The sequence below is a fragment of the Neopsephotus bourkii genome, unplaced genomic scaffold, assembly GCF_033783945.1.
Source record: "Neopsephotus bourkii isolate Nb327-2 ecotype Australia unplaced genomic scaffold, CSIRO-AGI_Nbou_v1 NB_140, whole genome shotgun sequence".
NCBI classification, from domain to species: Eukaryota; Metazoa; Chordata; class Aves; order Psittaciformes; family Psittacidae; genus Neopsephotus; species Neopsephotus bourkii.
In genome coordinates this window covers 842,311-860,478 of record NW_026900657.1, presented here as the reverse complement: position 1 = coordinate 860,478, position 18,168 = coordinate 842,311, and the positions used below count along the sequence as shown (strand labels likewise).

General features: G+C 40.6%; 1 protein-coding gene across 16 annotated transcripts in view; it reads left to right on the top strand.

Moving 5' to 3' along the window:
* BCAS3 (BCAS3 microtubule associated cell migration factor) overlaps positions 1-18,168 on the top strand; it is a 363,292-nt gene that overhangs the window by 174,584 nt on the left and 170,540 nt on the right. The window contains exon 24 of one of the 16 annotated variants that reach the window (XM_061368631.1): positions 7,539-7,564. The exons of the other annotated variants lie outside the window; for them this stretch is intronic. Coding sequence (XP_061224615.1) covers positions 7,539-7,549 — 11 coding nt within the window. The 3' untranslated portion in view covers positions 7,550-7,564. Of the gene's footprint in view, positions 1-7,538; positions 7,565-18,168 lie in introns of those variants that run through there. 16 annotated transcript variants of the gene reach the window in all.

The window sequence follows — 18,168 nt, the reverse complement described above, 5'->3', positions numbered from 1 at the left end:
AGTGCCATTACCTATTTCAGGGATGTGTAATAATGCTGAAATACAACCACTCTGTAACCATAACCCACTCTAAAACTGTGCTAGTCCATCTACAAAAGAAGCAGTGAACCCCATAGGGCTGTACCTCTTCTATGCTAAACAAGCTGTGCTCAAGTGTGGATGGGCCTTAATGTAAAATGGCTCATATGAATGTGATGAAGCTCTGTTGGTAATGCCTTTAACATGTGTGTCCATATTAAAATTGCCAAAGTCAATTGTATACATGGTTATGACACTGAAAATATATTTACTGTATAGCAGTGACTCAAGTTTTGTTATAGCACCTCATAAGTTTCTTACAAACAATACATGGATTTTGTTAGGGACATGCTGATAGCAGTATTTTATTTAACTTCATTGCCAGACAGTTTGGATTTGAATTGATTTTTGATTCAGGGACTTCACCATCTATGTGCAATTTTTGAATTGTCTGATCCCCATTCTTTCCCATGCAGGAATTATTGGCCCAAATTAGGGTAGATATGCCAGATTATGTGTAATGGAATAGGGCTTTGAGTTCTGCTACAGAGGAAAGAAGGCACAAAGGAAACACATGTGCTGTTTTTTGAGATCTCATGCTACTCTTGTGGCAGAGGCCAGCAAGGCAAGCAGGATGTTTTATGCTGATTTTCTTCTCCTCCCACCTTTGAGATGTGCAGAAAATTACATTAAACTCAGCTCTGAGTCTGAAGCTTTTATTGTAAATACAGTTCATGTACGACATTGCATTTTTTGTGTTCTCATCCGCTACTGTAAGTATTCTCATTTCCTGCTATTACCAAGGCATGCCCTAAATGGCTTACATTCTTTATGGAAAACAAATCTATTGGAAAATACATTTTTAGGTTTCAAGGATTTTTAAGTAGGTCATAAATTTTTACTGCCTAAGCTGAACCAGGAAGTGATTCTTCAGTTATGACCCATGCATTTGAGTCTGTTGCACTTTATGAAGATGCTTATCTGGCTGTTTGATTGCCTGTTGCTTAGAGATACAACCAGCGTGGCGCCTCTTCTTATCTAACTCCATCGCTTGTTCTTTGTATTAAGAGATTGCAAGTACATGTTTACCATCTTCCATTATTCTTCTGCTATCCTTGATAGCTTCCGTCCTTCTCCCCGTTGGTGAACAACTCTGTTGTCGCATTTAACAAGAACTTTGTGTAGGTGTTTTAATTGTGATTTTCACATGTCTGTAGAACTGTGGTACACTAATGCTAATATTCTCTCACAAGATTGTTTGCAAAACTCATCATTCAGAAGGCAAAAAACACTTGAATGCTGCTATTAATAAAGAAACTTTGCAGTGGCATTTTCAAGGTGGATGGTCACATCTGTAAAGATTACTAGGATAAATGAAAAAAAGGCATATTTCAGTAGGATTATCTCAACTTAAAATTATCCTAAGATATTAGTCCCTGGGTTGTTTGGGGTTTTTTTGGTGTGCGGCTTTGGTTGCTTGTTTTTGTTTTTTAATGAAATCTTTTAAGAGAAGTTTGCAAAATGTAGGCACCTAAAGCTACTGGACATTTGTCCCTCAATGCACACATTTTAGTCATATGCATCATAGAATATACCCTTAAGGATTAAATGCACTGGAATTCCAGATGCTATTCCAGATTGAGAGTTAGAAATGTTAAAGGGACAACACTGAGTTTGTCTTTATAGCATGAAGCCATTAATAAAAAAGCAGCAAAAGAAGCATTACTGTACACATAAGTAAGTGCACACTGTGTGTATCAAGCAGGCGTATGTGCTTGTGTGCCTGTGTCTGTCCTTCCTGAAGAATTGCTGAGCCTACTGGCTCATTGCGTTGGGTTTAACAACGGTGGGGTCTTAGGAAGTCAGGTTATGTTTAAGACCTTATTAGGCACCAGAGATGAAACAGAAACCTTGCAAGTGCCTTGTCTGCAGGAGATGCTCCTACACAACCAAACAAGCCAACCCTGAGATAGAAATCTGAACTGCAACAAAAGAAGTGTTTGTTGCTGAATGATTTGGCTCTATTTCAGAAGACTTTACATTACCTGTATGCATTGAATGCTGTCCCTTTCTTTGATGTGATGAGCCTTAGATACAATTTCCAGCTAGCTGAGGGTAGCTACAGAATGATGGAGGCTCACCTGGAAAATACAAGCATCAGTTGGACAAGTGTTTCCAGGCACCTTTCTGATTTGTGATACTGTGACCTGTGGGTGATTTTATGCATGTCAAATATGTTACATACCTGAAAAATCACACCTGGTAGAACTCTACTAGTAATAAATAATGCAGAAATTGAAGGGTATGGGAGGGTTTGGATGTTTGTGTGGGACATCAGCTCTGGACTTTTCAGAAATGGAAAACCTCTAGAGAAAGGATTTCATAGCAGTTCCTGATCACAGTGAATGTGATCGCACAGCTGCAGTGAGTCTGTAAGGGCAAGTGTTTCCTTAAACTGGAACAAATGTGGTGAAGGCTGCCAGTACTCAGGTATGCTCAGTCAGAGCTGTTAATTCAATCCTGCTCAGTTAAAAAAAAGTGTGCCTGTGTGTGTGTGTGTGTGTGTGTGTGTGTGTGTGTGTGTGTGTGTGTTAGTGTTTGTGTTTATGTTTATGTTTATGTTTATGAAAAGCCTTGTTTATTCCCTCATGCAAAGAGGTTTTTGACACTTCTTCATCGTTCAAGTAATTTTGTTGCATTGATAGCAGAGTAGGAGAACACAGATGAAGAAGGCTGATCTGTTTTGCATGAACCTTTTCCTTTCCTGCTTGGAGGAGATCTCTGTTTCTTTCTTGCTTACGACAAATGCAGGATTTCGGGTGGGGAGGATTTTAATAAATAATATTAATAATATCAAATCATAGAAGAAAAAGATCCTGAGCATTTTTTGTCTTCTTCCATTATGTGTGGGGTGGGGAGAGCCTTTATGATCTCTGAAACCTGGTATGAGTTTTGCTGCTTAGGGATGCAAACATCATTTATTTGTAAAGATTGGTTATTAGTGTTATATGAAACTCTTAACAATATTAAGCTCTCTTCTGGTTACTTCAATCAATGCCCACTTAAAATTGGCTTGAAATTTAGCACTCCCCTTCCTCTTCATGGAGCTGGATGGTCCTGGACACAGCTTGTTGCCTCCAGAGGGTTTAGTGAACAGAAGAATTGACTTAGGTTTTGTGGTGGAGGGGGTTTGCCTTCCTCCCTTCTATCTGCCTGTGAAGGCTCTGTTATTGTTCATCACCACACCTGTGAGATAGGGACCACGGGACAAATTTTTACTGTCCGGCATTGCTCTCACTTGGAATTTAATAAACACTTCTGCTGTCACACCTTAAACCATCTGAGCTCTTTTCTGTTGTATGTGCAATCAAATATTTATTCCCAAATGCTGTACACCACGAAGTGCTGCCTTGGAGTAGTGGAGATCACTTATTCAGGTAGTAAAGATGTGTGAATGCAGCTGGCAGATGAAGTCACCAACATTATGAATTCCCAGGCTGTCCTTATTGCCACAGGCAATAACTGACAGGCCTGAGTGGTCGCCGGTTTCCCGTTACGGGCACTGGTAGGGCCCAGGGAGTCCTGGCGTCATGGATACTTGAGCTGCTGTGCTTGAGAGGAGCCGGCCAGTGCTGGAGGGTCCTTGCTGCAGAGAGATGTAATCAATATGGTCTGGAGTCCTTGACCTGAACCTGTAATTACCTGGATGGTATAAAGGTAGTTTGTTGTTGCAGATAGAGATTGCACTCAGAAACTCCGAGTATAATGCTGAGCTCTGAAGCCAAGGAAGAGATTTGGCCCTTGGTCTGTGTTTCACAGCAATTGAGAGGTTTTAATAATGGGCATATAATAAGCTGTTCTTAGAGGGCATCACCAGTTCAGTAACAGCAGAAATATGTGTCCAGCACTGCTTGTTTTGTCCTTCTGCATCGTCTCATCTTTAAAAAGTAGTTTTAAGTTCCAGTTCCTTTCTGGAATAATTTATAAGCCAATTCTGCTAATACTTATTTAGAACACTTATGTCACTTATTTGAAAACCATTTTCTGTATTATTCCTAGAACAGTGGTAGCATGCAGAATGATACACCAGGTACTTTTGTGTCCTCGGTGCAGTAGTGCACACTTGCATGCACTCATGCTCTCTCTTTCCTATCATCTCTCCTGCTAAATGCCTGTGTGTGCCTGAGCTGCTTCAGACGAAATTGTGATGGTTAGTGTTTTTTCAACTTGATGGATTTCATCTAATTTGAGAAAATGTTATCTGATGATTTTTGAAGAGAGCCTTAAGACAGAACTGACTTCAGCAGGCTCCAAGATGCCAATGCAGTATACATGATTACATCTAGAAACAGCTATGCCCTATAGACTATGGAGATGTGAAGAGGAATTAAAATGACCTGACACTACTGACTGGGCACTTGCTGCTGGATCATTGCCTGGCTTGGGAAAAGACTCAGCTGCAGGGATACATGGAGTAATATTAATGTCTTGAAACACTGGTGGGTGTTTTCTGTAAGCAGAAGTATGCTGGAGAGAGGACGAGTATGGGAAGAGTGACTGAAGGGCAGCAGAATCATTATGTACTGATTTATTTTTGCCTCTCTGTGGTGGTTGTGGGTGGGTTAGTCTGTCACTTCTAGAGATGGGAGCTCACTGTGCAGCATGATGTAGTGATGTGGGCCAGCTGTTAACCCTGCTAGTGACAGTGGACACTTCCCATTCCAATTTGCCTTTGGTTTAGCTGAGGAGGCTCATAGGACTTGAAGCAGTTTATCTCTTCTAAGGTGGTTGTGCTTTGACACTTATGTGTGTATCAGTTTTTTAAAAAGTGGTGCAAATTGATGCAAGTAAAAATCAGAATATGACAATTTGTAAATACTGCTGTGTTAGGTGGAATTTGACTTTAAGCAACTTGAGTTATTCAAGGTGCTTAATCCGCTAAAGGCTGATCACCTTGGTCATCTTGCTAGTGTGACTTTTTTGATGGTTCACAGGGGATTTTGGCAAACAAGAAACCCAGCAATTTCCATATTGGGGTCATAGCTAGAGGAAAGCATAACTGTGACCTAACCAACATAATAACCAAGTACAATAGGTAGGTTGCAGCAAGGTCTGTAGGGGCCATATTAATGGTCAGTGGTGCAGGCTGCTGGTGCTCAGACAGTTGTTCTCATGTCACACAACCTGCTTGATGCATGTACCAGTGATCCATTAATACAGACAGCAGAGTGTCTTATTGCTCAAGTGTTGCATACTAACTTTCAGTTGGGGAAGACACCTTCAGTTCATATAATGGTTCGTCAGCTGAAAAATAGCAGTGTGCTAGAGTGTGGTCTAGCCCAAGCCTGTAAATGCCCTGTATTTATTTATCAGGGAAAAGTCCAAAATGCATAATAGGTATTTTGCTTATTGGTAGCAAGCACAAACTTGTTCTGAATATAAGGTTGTCTTCTATATCCCGTAATTGTCTTTCATTAACAGCTGTTAATGTTCTGTGAAGGTAGCTTTAAAGCCTCGAATAAGTGGAAAGTGTTGATTCTAATCATATCTGACACCACAATCTTCTATGGAACAACACATGAGCTGAGATTCCCAATGGGCTCCTGTAGGATACAATATTTATTATAGCTTGAGATCTAAGAGCTCCTGGCTACTGTTAAACTTGCAAGAGATCCAGAAACCTCAGTGTCTATACTTGTGTTTTCATAGTTTGCACAGAAATAACACACGGTACAGTATTTGCAAAGAGGCTGTTCACTGACATTTCTGCTCTTTTTATACAGTGCTTAAAGGAGTTCTACAAATTGTGATATTTTTATAAGTTTGCAGTATGTTCTAAACTCATTAATCTAGACTGTTTAAAATGTTCTTTAGACAGTATTAGATGTGCAAATTGAGAGTATTTGAACATCTATCTGCAAATGAATTTTGGAGTCAGTATTGTTTCAGGGAAAGCTTTCATTTAGAAACAGTTGTTCAGTTCATAATAGAGACATTTTTTTGTTTAATGATTTCACTAAATTAGGCTACACTTCAAAGTATTTGCTCACTGTTTTCCATGTTTGCTTTGAAAAACCTCTAAGTATGCTTCATTATTTCTTGTTTCAAGAGTACCTCCTCCCCTTTGTACTGTAGTCTCTGTCAGATGCCAGGTTTTTATCATCAGGATTGCTTACTGGTTCTGGTCCTCTTGAGACTCTCCAACTTCTCCTCCCCTGCTTTCAGAAACTGTTCCAGAACATCAAACCTTGTCCTCAAGGCTCTGCAGGCTCTTCCTCTTGTCTTTCAGCTTCCTCCTGCCTGTTAACATACCTATAGAGGCTTGATGTCCATGTCCCTAGAGCACAGCAGCTGCCTGAATACTGTAGGTTGTGATGGCTTCTTTAGAGCAATTAAATCTGTAGGTATAAAACTGGGCATTAAGCCACCTCCAAGAATGTTTTCTGGGTTTGGTCACTCAAGGACAGCTGGAAGTGGTGCAGCAGCTGCTAAGCAAGGTCTCCTAGTTTCATTGAATCATAGAATAGTTAGGTTTGGAAGGGACCTTAAGGTCATCCAGTTCCAACCCCCTGCCATGGGCAGGGACCCCTCACACTGGATCGTGTTACCCAAGGCTCTGTCCAACCTGGCCTTGAACACTACCAGGGATGGAGCATTTATCACTTCCTTGGGCAACCTGCACCAGGACCTCACCACCCTCACAGTAAAGAACCTCTTCCTTATATCTAATGTGAACTTCCCCTGTTTCAGTTTGAACCCATCACCCCTTGTCCTCTCATAACAGTCCCTGATGAAGAGTCCCTCTCCAGCATAGTAAAACCTAATTTATTTTTTTTATTCCTCTTTTCATCAGATGGCAAGAATAGCTTTTAAAAATAAATACATTAGCTTGTTTATAATTTTTGCTTTTTCCCCAGTAGTGTGATAATTGTGCTGCATTTTAAACCAGAACCCTCTACACAAAAAGGAAGGAGAAACTGAATAAGGAGTTGCTAAGCTGCTGGTTTACTGCTCTAAGCTATGCAAAGTGCAAGTTGGCCACAGTGTCATACCAGAAATTATTTTCAATATGAGTTTTTTCATTTTCAATTTTCTTCTCACTTGTGTTTCCTCATACTACAGATAATATATTGCTTTGTGGATAATACTTTTAATAATGAAACGTTTGACACGTAATATTTCAGAGCCACAAAAGCTTGTTCTTTCATCAGTCGTCACTGGTTTAATGACAGGTTTCAGAGTTCGTCTGGTCTTATCCACTGCTCATGGTGGGAAGACTTATTAAAGTCTCCACAGAGACAGTATTGGATCTGTACTGAAAGAGCTTTAAACAAGAGCATCAGTCTTCACATGTGGATGTTTTTTTAATGTAATATCAGCATATGCACTTATTTTCACCACTGTTCCTCCAAAATGGGCAGGTTTTAGCTGTTGTTCCTTAGATTGTAATACAGATGATAGAATCATAGAATACCAGTTTGAAAGGGATGTGAAGTATCATCTGATCCAACCTTTTTTAGATGAAGCATGACCTAGACTAGATGTCCCAGTGCGCCGTTCAGCTGAATCTTGAAAGCATCCAGTGAGCAGGATGAGCGAGCAGAGCTCCATGTTCATCTAAAACTGAGCTATTTGGCATGATAAATTAGCCAGGCATTTGATCCGTGTTGAGTTGAAGTTTAATACTTTGAGAGTGTTATAATTGCAGCCTCCTCACCCTGACTTCTCTTTGCTGAACTAAGGAGGTTCTCTACTGGAAATAAATATTTATATCCAAGTTGAAGTATAGGCTGTTGGTACTTGGTTGTATATACTTTACTGCCTCCGTGACGTAAGGGGTAAAAAACCAGATGGAAAATATTTTGGTTTTCTTCATTATCCAATCCTGTGAAATACCTATTGGCCTGCAGTCGCCTTGGCTCCTCCCCCTGCCTTGGACTCCATCCCTGGCACCATCCCAGCCAGTTTTTAACAGTGTTTTATCTGCTGCTTGCATTGCTTTTAACTTTCACTTCTTATTACAGCCAAAGCCAAATTGGGTGCTGGTAAGTACTCTAGCTATGGGTGGAGTGCTGCAAAAAGCCAAAGTTGGTGCCAGCCAGCAGTGGCTGCAGAGAGCAGCCGGTGCAGGGGATGATCCCATAAATGGGGGTGAAAGGAGCCCCTGTTTGTCACCATCCTCCTCGGCCTGTTCTCACGTGTAAGCACAGAGTTGCTGGCAGTGCCTCCAGCTGTGAGAGCTCTGCAAAGAGAGATCTCTTACAGCCTTGACCGCTGCTGAGGACAGCCTGCCTGGGGCTCACCTCCTTCCAAAAAGGAATGCAGAGTCTTAGAGGGAGCACATAAAGCCAAGTGCTTCGTGTACACAAACCTTCTGGTGCTATTCCCCTTGTAAAGGTGAAAACAAGCAGGTCACAGTCAGTAAATTACAGAAAACAGGCCTGGGATTATTAACATCATTAGCACAGGATTTCTCCAGGTATGAGAAGTGGTGTGTGAGCCTCTGCTGCCCCAAGGCTGTCTTTCGTTCACTGCACAGGGCGTGGGCCTTTAAAATGCAGCAAAAACAGGCAAAAGAAAAAGGTGGTAATATGACTAACATATGGGTTTTGCTGGAGTTTGGCCACAGATTTAAGGCCTCGGAGTAGATTCCTGGGGCCTTCGTATGCTATCCCAAAACCAGCACGAAAGCCTTTCCAGATATATTTTATAAGCTCTGTGATTGTAATAGTCCCATCAAAAATCCCATGTTCCCAGGTCAAGTGGGGTGCAGCCTTCTTCTTCTGAGACCCCAGGCTTACCGAGTCTCCCTTGCATGATATTTCCTTCCAGCAACAGCGGGCAACCATTTGTGCCTCTTGTGCTGGGTGCACTCTGCACAATACCTATAGGGGCGTCCAGCACAGCTGCTTTCCCTCGAGCTCACATCTGCTCCGAGAGCAGGACCTATGTGTGCTCGCTTGCCTGGGCTTTGGTCCCAGATGCAGCTGGCCCTGGCTGCATACAACCCACCTGTATTTCTGGGTAATTCGGAGCATTTGCTAGGCTTTGGCACAGGGGCCAAACGCCTGTGAGTATCTGGTTGGGTTTGAGCATTAGTTTTGGTGTCTGGCTCTGTCCGTCTTTTGCGTTACTTTTCCTTTGCTCCAAGTTACGGTGCCATTGATGTGAGAAATGCAGTACAGGAACTGGAAACTAATCCATTAATGTTAGGAGATGACTATACTGCCCCAGGAAAGGAGGCCTCTAGAAAGATAGTACATACGTATTTTTGCCTTGATACAAAAAAGCAGTAGAAGCCACTGTTATAGTAAAGAACTTGCTTGCTCTTTGCTATCAGGACAATTTCCATTAATTGAATTTGCATTAATTGAAACCATACCTCTTTGGACCTTCACCTATATTGTTTACTGTGTGACTGCTGAGCTGTGTGCTTTGTAAAAAATCACTGTTTAACCATCACTTAAAATATATTTTCGAAGTAAGCATAACATTCTGAAAACCTATTTGTGATTGAATGTCAAATGTCGTAAATGATCATAGATCATCCAGAAGGTTGTTTGTGTTGCTAGTGGCTTATTTGAACAAACAAAGCTGTCCTGAAAGAATTTAGAGAAGAAAAGAAATACTCTTGTGTTAGTGCTTTTGGTTGTGGTGTTCCTATTTAAGCTTAAAAAACCCAAAACAAAACCAGCAGCAGCAAACAGTATACAGTGAAATGCTTACATGGAAGTACACTTTACCACTAAAGTTAGATAAAAAATTCACTGTATCATAAGTGAACCATTTCCCCCTTGATTTGTGTCCAAAATATGAAGAAAAACCTTGCAGATGCATGATGCATTTTACAAAAGAACATATGCGTGCATTTAAATCATTTACATTTCATCTTTGCTTTCTCTTATTTTTAACCTATATTACAGTGAATAGCAGCGTGTTTGGAAAACCAAGGTTGAAAGCAGAGTTTAAACTTTCATATGCAATAAGCTGAACTGCAACAGTGCTTCACTGTTTCATGGTTTCATTTCAGAGTTTTGCTGATGCTTTTTCCTTTCTCTCCAGTGAAACATCTGACTGAAACTTTGGGAATCTGGCTTGTGGGAAATAACAGTTACACTGTGATCAGTTTGTGCTAGCCCTACAGTGACTGCAAGGGCAGAGAATCCATCCCTATTGAAGGAAGCAGGACCTCAGGAGAATGTGCAACCATGTTGAAGCAATATTGTTATATGTGTATATGTATTGAATCTATGATTCTGTGTGTTTAAAGATGCTCTGTATCAGGGCTCAGTGAGACTATTAGTTGTTGATTGTGAAGCAGTGTCAGATATACCTCAAAGTCCTTTTCCATAGAGGGTTAGGAGGGTCCAGTGGAGAAACACCAGTTCTACCTGATATAATGCTTTAACCTAAGTACTTTTCAGCATTACCCTGCTGTGTGTTAAATCGCCAACTTTTAACTTTTACAGCACGTAGCTGAAAAAGAATTTGCATTGTGGGTATAATGTTTTGTTTAATGTCATCAGCAGGCACTACTTCCCCATTGCTATGAGGGGACAAATAATATTCAACTTTATTGGCCTAGTTATAGTCTTTTAATAACCCTTCAGTGAAAGATTGTGCATGCCATGAAGTGTTGAATGCGTGTTCTAAAGCAATGTAATGTGACAGAAGCGCAAGGATATGTTAGATGAGGGGCAGCAGCCTCTAATGCAGGTGTGGGTGTATGCACAGGCTGCTCTCCATGTGCGAGGGAGCGGGGGAGTTTGGCTGTGGAGGAAAGAGCAGAAGCACTGTGCAGACATAGCTAAGAGATGCTCCAGGAGTTTGTCACCTTCTCCTTGGCCCTGGCTGTGCCACACATGGGCTGGCTGTCTTCAGAGCTGCCTGGCGGTCTCAGTGCGGCACTTGCCCACAGTAACTGTGACAAGACAACGCTGCTGAGACCTGAGCAGGATCTGTATGGAGCCAGCTACAGTTTATTAGCTTGGGCTCCATGCCGTGCAGGGACAGATAAACCACTTGCAGACATCCTCCTGGATCAGGGGAGCTGAATCTGGGCCCATTTCTGTGTGCTAACCACCTGGGACTTCTGGGGTTGTCAGTGAGAGTTCGGCACGCGTAGAGGCCACGGAATTTGTTTGTAGAAGTAGATTTGAAAGTTAGATATTTATACATGCCTCTTCAATTCAGAGCTCAAAATACAGAGTGACTTTCATCCTAACAGCCCACAGAAATTCTTCCTTGTGGTCTCCACTTTCCAGACTCTTTGTAAGAGTTAAATCCATTTATTTTGCTAGTAAAGATTGACTTATAATTGAGGATATCATATGGAGGACCTCTAACTTATTTGTATATTCATCCTTCCATGTTTAAAACCAAGTCAAGAAACTAATGAGGTTACAAAAATATTGCTGATCCTGAAGCAAATACAGTTGAAGAACATATGCTTTGGTTTTACATTTCTGCCTCTAAAAGGTGACATGTCCCATGTTTGTCATTTAATTTAACATTCTATATATTTTTAAACGGCTGTATGATTTGAAATCTCCAGATGCCATGCTTTATGCTAAACGAGGGTGGCAGTTCAGTGATGTGGAAGGCCATTATCTCACCTTTGTGCTTCTAAACTATAGCCACTTGCCTTTGCCTGTTCATAATGCATTTACTGCATTAGAGTGGAGGCATTTTTAACACCTATTGAAAGCACTAGTTAAGTATGCCATACTGATGAGCACTTTAAGAGAAGTGAAAAGCAAGAACTGATTCTGTTTGTTGAGTTTATAATTCTCCCATTGCTTGTACTGGGAATTCAGGAAATAATGAACTCCAGTAATAAACACGGTCTGGGATGCCCTGTATTCCATATTGTCTAACTCCCAAATTTCACAATAAACAATTACCTGTAGTAATTATCTGGAACTTAGGTGGTATCTTTACACCACTAGAAAGCAAATGTAAGGTGATCAGATTCTGGTGATATCTTGGTGAGATGTTCCTCACATGATCCCTGTAACCAAGATAATGTAACATCGACTTCCAAATCACACTGTGGGAAAACTGCTGGATTTGCACACATTGCTGTGGTCACTGAGGTTGACTAATGTATCCTAAAGGAAGATGATTTCGACAAAATAAGTGATTGAAAGAGAAAATAGTAACATTGTAGGGGCTTATCCTGAGGTTATTTTACTCAGAAATGTTGCTATCTGTAAACCAATAAACCAAAATTCAGACTTATGTATTCTATTACCATTGTCCTGAGTCAGCAGGTCTCCTATAGTATCATTTTTCTATAAACTTGGAAAATGGATAATCATTGCTTGGACTGTTAAAGTTCAGTAATACAAGAATAAGTCATAAATATGTCACTTGTGTCTTAAAAGCTAACCAGCTAGAAACTCTCCCTCTTGTCTAATCTGGCCTCCAGTGCCTTTGATCACCCATTTTCTCCTCTTTCTCAGCACTACAGCTAACTTCTTAGTTTTCCACATTTTCCTTTGCTGTTGTGATAGTGTTCTGCTGCAGATTACAGCTGTGCTTAGGCACCATAAGGTTTATATGATTAGTCAGCATTTGGTTTCCATATATAGCAAAAGTACGTCTGGAGAAAATATTCTTATACATATTTCCAGGCAATAGGATCAAAGACCTCTCTAGGTTCTCAATTTTAATTTATCTCTTCTTGCTCGCTGTATAAGGAACATCAAAAAGAATCCGTGTTTGCGGGAGGGAAGGGAGCCTTTTGCTCTGTAGCTCTGGAAGCACCATTCATCCAGGCCAGCTTCAAATCCTGGCCTTTCTTCCTCCACAGTATTGCCGGGCTGTGGACTGTGGGTTTCATGCCAGCTTTGGGTTTCATATCCAGGTGTGACTCCTTTCTTTTCCTGAGTCCTGACCTCTCCCATTCTTGTTCCTGTGATACTCAAAATTATCTAGTCTCCACTGGTCCCAATTGCAACTGCTGGCCACATCTTTCTCCTTTGTCACAGCATTTTGTGTAGTTCTCAATCCTGTGTAGGCTCCTCCTATGCTGTAACATGGGCAAGGTTCACACACTTGCATCTGAGCATTTGAATGCTTGTTCCTGTGTAATCTTCACATTTTGTGGTAACTACCCCCAACCTCTCTTCGTATCTCTCAGTATTTGCTTCTACACAAGCAGCTCATCCTTAGGTGTCAGCTCAGAACACTGAGGACATTACTGAAGCTCTACATCTTCCATGATGTCTGCCAGAAGTGTGCAGACCAACACCACTTGGTTAGGTCTGTGTGAGGAATTCCTGCATAGGTTTAGACTATCATAATAGGTGCTGTAGTTACGCCGGTATTTCTTGCAGCTCAATTAGATCCTTTTCTCTGTGTCTTCCATTAGATTCTTTCAACAACAATTTGTAAACTTCTATGTTGTTGCAGTGTGCAGCAACGCAGGCACTGCTAGAGGCAGCTGTAGGTGATAGTCATTAGTAAGTAAGTAGTGTGCTGTGATTATACAAACCTGTGTCACATTCTCATATGAGGAACTGCTCTGAAATACTGGTAAGTGTAGTAAGCCAAAACATTTGAGACCTTTTTACATCACATTTTTAGAAAGGCCTTTTTTCTGCTGATGGAAGATCTGCATTAGAAAACCCCAACATAATTAGTTTGATTTCAGTCATCTACTCAACATTTCTAAGCTACTTGCCAAATGATCCCAGGTGTGGGATTGCAGCAGGTAATTTCCTGCGCTGTATTTGTGCGGATGATTTTCTGTGTTAGAAGATGATATCGGCTCACCTGGCCTCTCAGTGACAGAGAAATCCTTTGTTTATTCATTTAGTAGGCAGATTAACCCTAATGAATATGGCTTCCTGGAAATAGATACGGGGGACAATAGCAAAGTGAGGAGTGGGGAGAAATGGGGCAAATTCCCTTTTCTTTCTTCACTTCTGAATAATGGTAGCTTTCATAACAGGGTGTTTTAAATCGGAAAGGAACGCAAAATATGTCAACCAGAAATTCTTGATTTTAAACAAAATCTGTTCTTTTATGGTTCAAAGAGGTGCTGGGGCTTTCTGAGTGTATCTGGTACAATTCTGCCCTATTGAATCTGAATGCTTTGTCCTGTCAAAAAGTAAGATAATGTGGGCATCTGAGACACTTGCACCCGGTGGCACTTAAGTCCTTGCTGTGTGTCGTGTGTGGTTGCTCTTCACTGTTTTGTGGAATATGCTTGTTTATATTATTATCATTCTATGAATGAGGGGTTCCTAATGTAATTTTCCAGTGAAACAGATCATATGAGGTAACCAGAAAAAAGTGTTATAGTTAATGGTTTAAATTATTTCATTCTATTTCATTTAGTGTCGTGGGAGTGAAACTACGGAATGGTGTGTTAAGGTGTACATTGCGTTTATGTTCTCTGAGTAGCTGCATTATAAAAGAAGGCAGTGTTACACAAGGGTTAGGCTGCATGTCTTGGGTTTTGGGTTTTTTTCCCAGTCATTCTCTGACCTTGAGCTGACACAGAAAGCTTCAGGAAAGCATTGCAATCAGTACGCTTTCTTGTATCCCTGTTGTATGATGTGTGCACATGTTCTGCACCAGTCTCTAGGAGGTTTATGAAAGGCTGTACCATTACCACTTTCATTTAAATAAAAGAGGAGTAATTTCTCAGATGTTGTTGACATGAGATTGGACTGTTGTTCATAACATAACATGAGAATCCACCTGGAAAAGCAGTGGAGGTGAATCCAAAGCCCTAAGAAACTGAGGGAAAGATGGTCATTGACTTCAGGGATATAAATCAGGCTCGTTTGTGGTATTACGTGCAGAGTGACTGCAGTATCACTCAGTTTATGTTTGAACAGCATGAATAAATTAACTATGCAGGCTCAAAGAGGGAATAATGTCATGGTGAATTAAATTGTGTGTATGTTAGTATTTATGTATTTTTTAATGCATGCACACATTAAATAGTATTTTAAATTAGAGGGAAATTTTGAGTTTGCTAGCTCAGATCCCTGTTGTAAGCTACTAGTCAAAGCGTAGACATAAGTACAATGAATGGTTTTGCTATGTTTGAGAGAGGAACAATTTCTTGCATTTTTATGTGACTGGTACTCAAGATACATTATTCCCAAGACGTGGATGTGTAGACACAGATGTGAAAATCTCTTAACTTCCAACCAAACTTTTCCAGATCTTATCACTATAATTTATTCTTTACTCTCTGTAGACTAGAAAAATGTCTTCTTTCACATAACTTTATACATTGGAGGAAAAGGAAAGTTCTCTTCCACCACATGGTAAGTGTTGAAGATAGGATACTGTTGGCTTTAGCACGCTGTCTTTTGTAGTTGCCTGTAAAAACTCTAGAGTTTCAGAGGGAAGTGAAAAAACAGCATTTACCTTTCCATGAAGAATAAAAGTTTCCATTGTTTCTTCATGACATTGCTGAAAGCATAAATGTGGGGAACAGATAATTTTTTGCGAGTATACATTTGTACATGGGTATGTGTATACGTGCATCGGCCAGCAATAAATTACAAATGAATTTGTTTGCTTTGTATGGAGATTGTTTTATCCTTCGTAACACTACTATTTATATAACCTTTAACCAAACAGAGAGTAGCCAAAGTATTTTTGAGTGAGAATTGTTTTTCTGGCTGGTGTGTGTAACAACTTAATTCACTCCAATCGTGCGGTGCAGCGTGCGCTCGCACTGGGCGGTAACTCACCACATTGCTGTGCAGACAATTTGCCAGGGATGTGTGTTCTTTTTCTGCGTGTGAAAGCTCAAAATAGATACGTGTCACATTAGGTGTCATTAAAATAGAGCTTGTGATAACTAATAATAAATTTAGTGGTACCTAATTACTTTCAAGAGATGTTGACACAGTTGCAAAAGAAGAATGTCGCGGATCACCTTTTGAAACCGTGTAGAATGTCTGTGTTAGAGGGGTTTTTTTCCGTTTAGTGAAAACCAAAGGACAACAGTCATTATACGATTCTGTACTTTAAGTATTTTCATAATCCAACATAAATTGGCCCACCCAAGGATTATGTCTGTCTTATAAGGATGTGTTTATATAGTCACTGGGTGAAAGATTGCAGAAGTTGAACCACTAGTTTTGAAAGTCGAGCCAGACCAGGAAAAATCAGGATACAATTTGGCACTTATGGAGACTAAATGATTTCCTTTTTAGCTGCTGATTTCTACTGGGAAATGTATCCTTGGACTGAAAATTGCATCCGGAAAAATGTTTATGTAGTGTTTTTCAAATGACTGATTATTCCTCTAACCTTTAACACGCACTGTGTGTGATTTTCTTCCTTATTAACTCTTTCACAACCAAGTGAATTATTTCCTTCACTGTAAATAAAATTAAGTGTGTATTTCAATTCATGAAATATTTTAATGCTGTGATAACGCAGAAAAAAACAAGCCAGGGATTTTACTGAGTCAGTAACATGGGGAAATCCAGCTCATCTTTTCTGTCAGGCTTTCCTGGAAGAAGAGTATCCTGCTGTGACAGGGAGGCAGGCAGAGCAGAGCACACTAACTTTTTATCCTGATTACTGCAGAGAACAAAAATGTTCTTAACATACCATTAGATGCAATTTTCTGCCAGCCAGGGGAGATTTCCCCAAGGCTTGTGGCTGAGGTAGAGGGACTGTGCTGCCAACTACTGGCTATTACTTGCTGCTAAATGCAGTGAATTAGTTCATTGTAGACTTGGGGTTTGTCTGCAGGGGAATTGATTAGTGCAGCTAGAACAGAAGAAGCAGTCTCGGAGTAGCTCTGTCTCAAGTTAAAGTGTTTGCAATGGTGTTGTTTTCACCATAATTCTCTATGACCATGCCAGTCAATATTCTTGTGTAGGACATCTTCATGGGGTGTGTTTTCTTGCATCTAGAACCTTCAGGATGTGAGTTTGCACACAGGCTGTGGTACTTCCTTTGCTGGTTTCAGTGCAGGAGCCTAATGGTACTCCCCTTAGCTGTGTGAGGAAGCTGCAGGCGACCTTGTAAATATCACAGAGTAGGACTAAGCCACATGTCTTTAAAAGGCATTTGACGTGATCCTACACTGAATGGACCACATGCTAACAAAGGAGTGGGTCTGAAACCGTAGTTTCCATTTTGACAGGGCTATCTGTAAATTACAGTTTGTGTTTTCCTATGTGCAAACATGCAGAAATTCAAGATTAATTCATCCTGTTTCTGTAAAATGTGTCACCCAGCCCATCACAAGTTATGGACTCAGTAGAATTTGCTCAAGTAGAAAAGGGGACCAAAGAAAAGCATCTGAAGAATAGTCTTATAGTTGGATCTTCTGATGGCCTCATCCAAAAGGACACCTTTGTGTCCTGAGAAAGGAAGTACAATTGGAAAGAAATGAAATTCCAGCCCTGCTGATCCTGATGGATTCATGCAAACATGTCTGCTTCTCTGCAGCTCCCTGAGCCCTGTGCTGGTAGCAGCATTCATGATCAACAGGGTGATCTGTCTGTCCTTCTGACACCAGCCGGGGGATTAATGATGACAAATAAAAGCTGGTATTCCTCGTGGCAATAGTATTGGCCATTCTTGCCATGGTGGGGATAAGGGGAAGTGCCTGGTAGCTACTATTTTCTTTCATCTCTTTGTCAGGTTCTTTTTGATTGTTTTCTCCTGCAAAGTTTTGGTTTTGTGTGATTCAGGGAAGATGTGTCTCTTTGAGCAGACAGAGGATGCTTACCTCGGCTTCTACCAGGACCAGTGATTCCCAGGCAGTCCCTTTCATTTGAGGTAATAATGATTTTAGGAAATTTGTAGAATGTTAACAGTCAAACATGTTTTAACCACCTATCAATGGAGTGAAATTTGGCAGATGACAGAGGAACCTTGCATTTTATTTCTGAAGTCTAAATAGCTTGACAGCTGCACAGAGTCCCTCGAACTTATGAGATCTGAATGTTGGGGTTTGGGGTTTTTTTTTCATGTGGAACCCAGCAGAGTCTCTGACGGAAACTGTTGACCCTTCTTTGTGCTGTTTCTTTACTGTCTCGTCAGACATCTGGAAAACAGCATGTTTGCAGTCATTTCACAACATAATTTTGCATTTACATCATGTGTTATCTGGTAAAAGTTTTCTTGTTTTTTCAAGGGGGAAAAAAAAGGGGG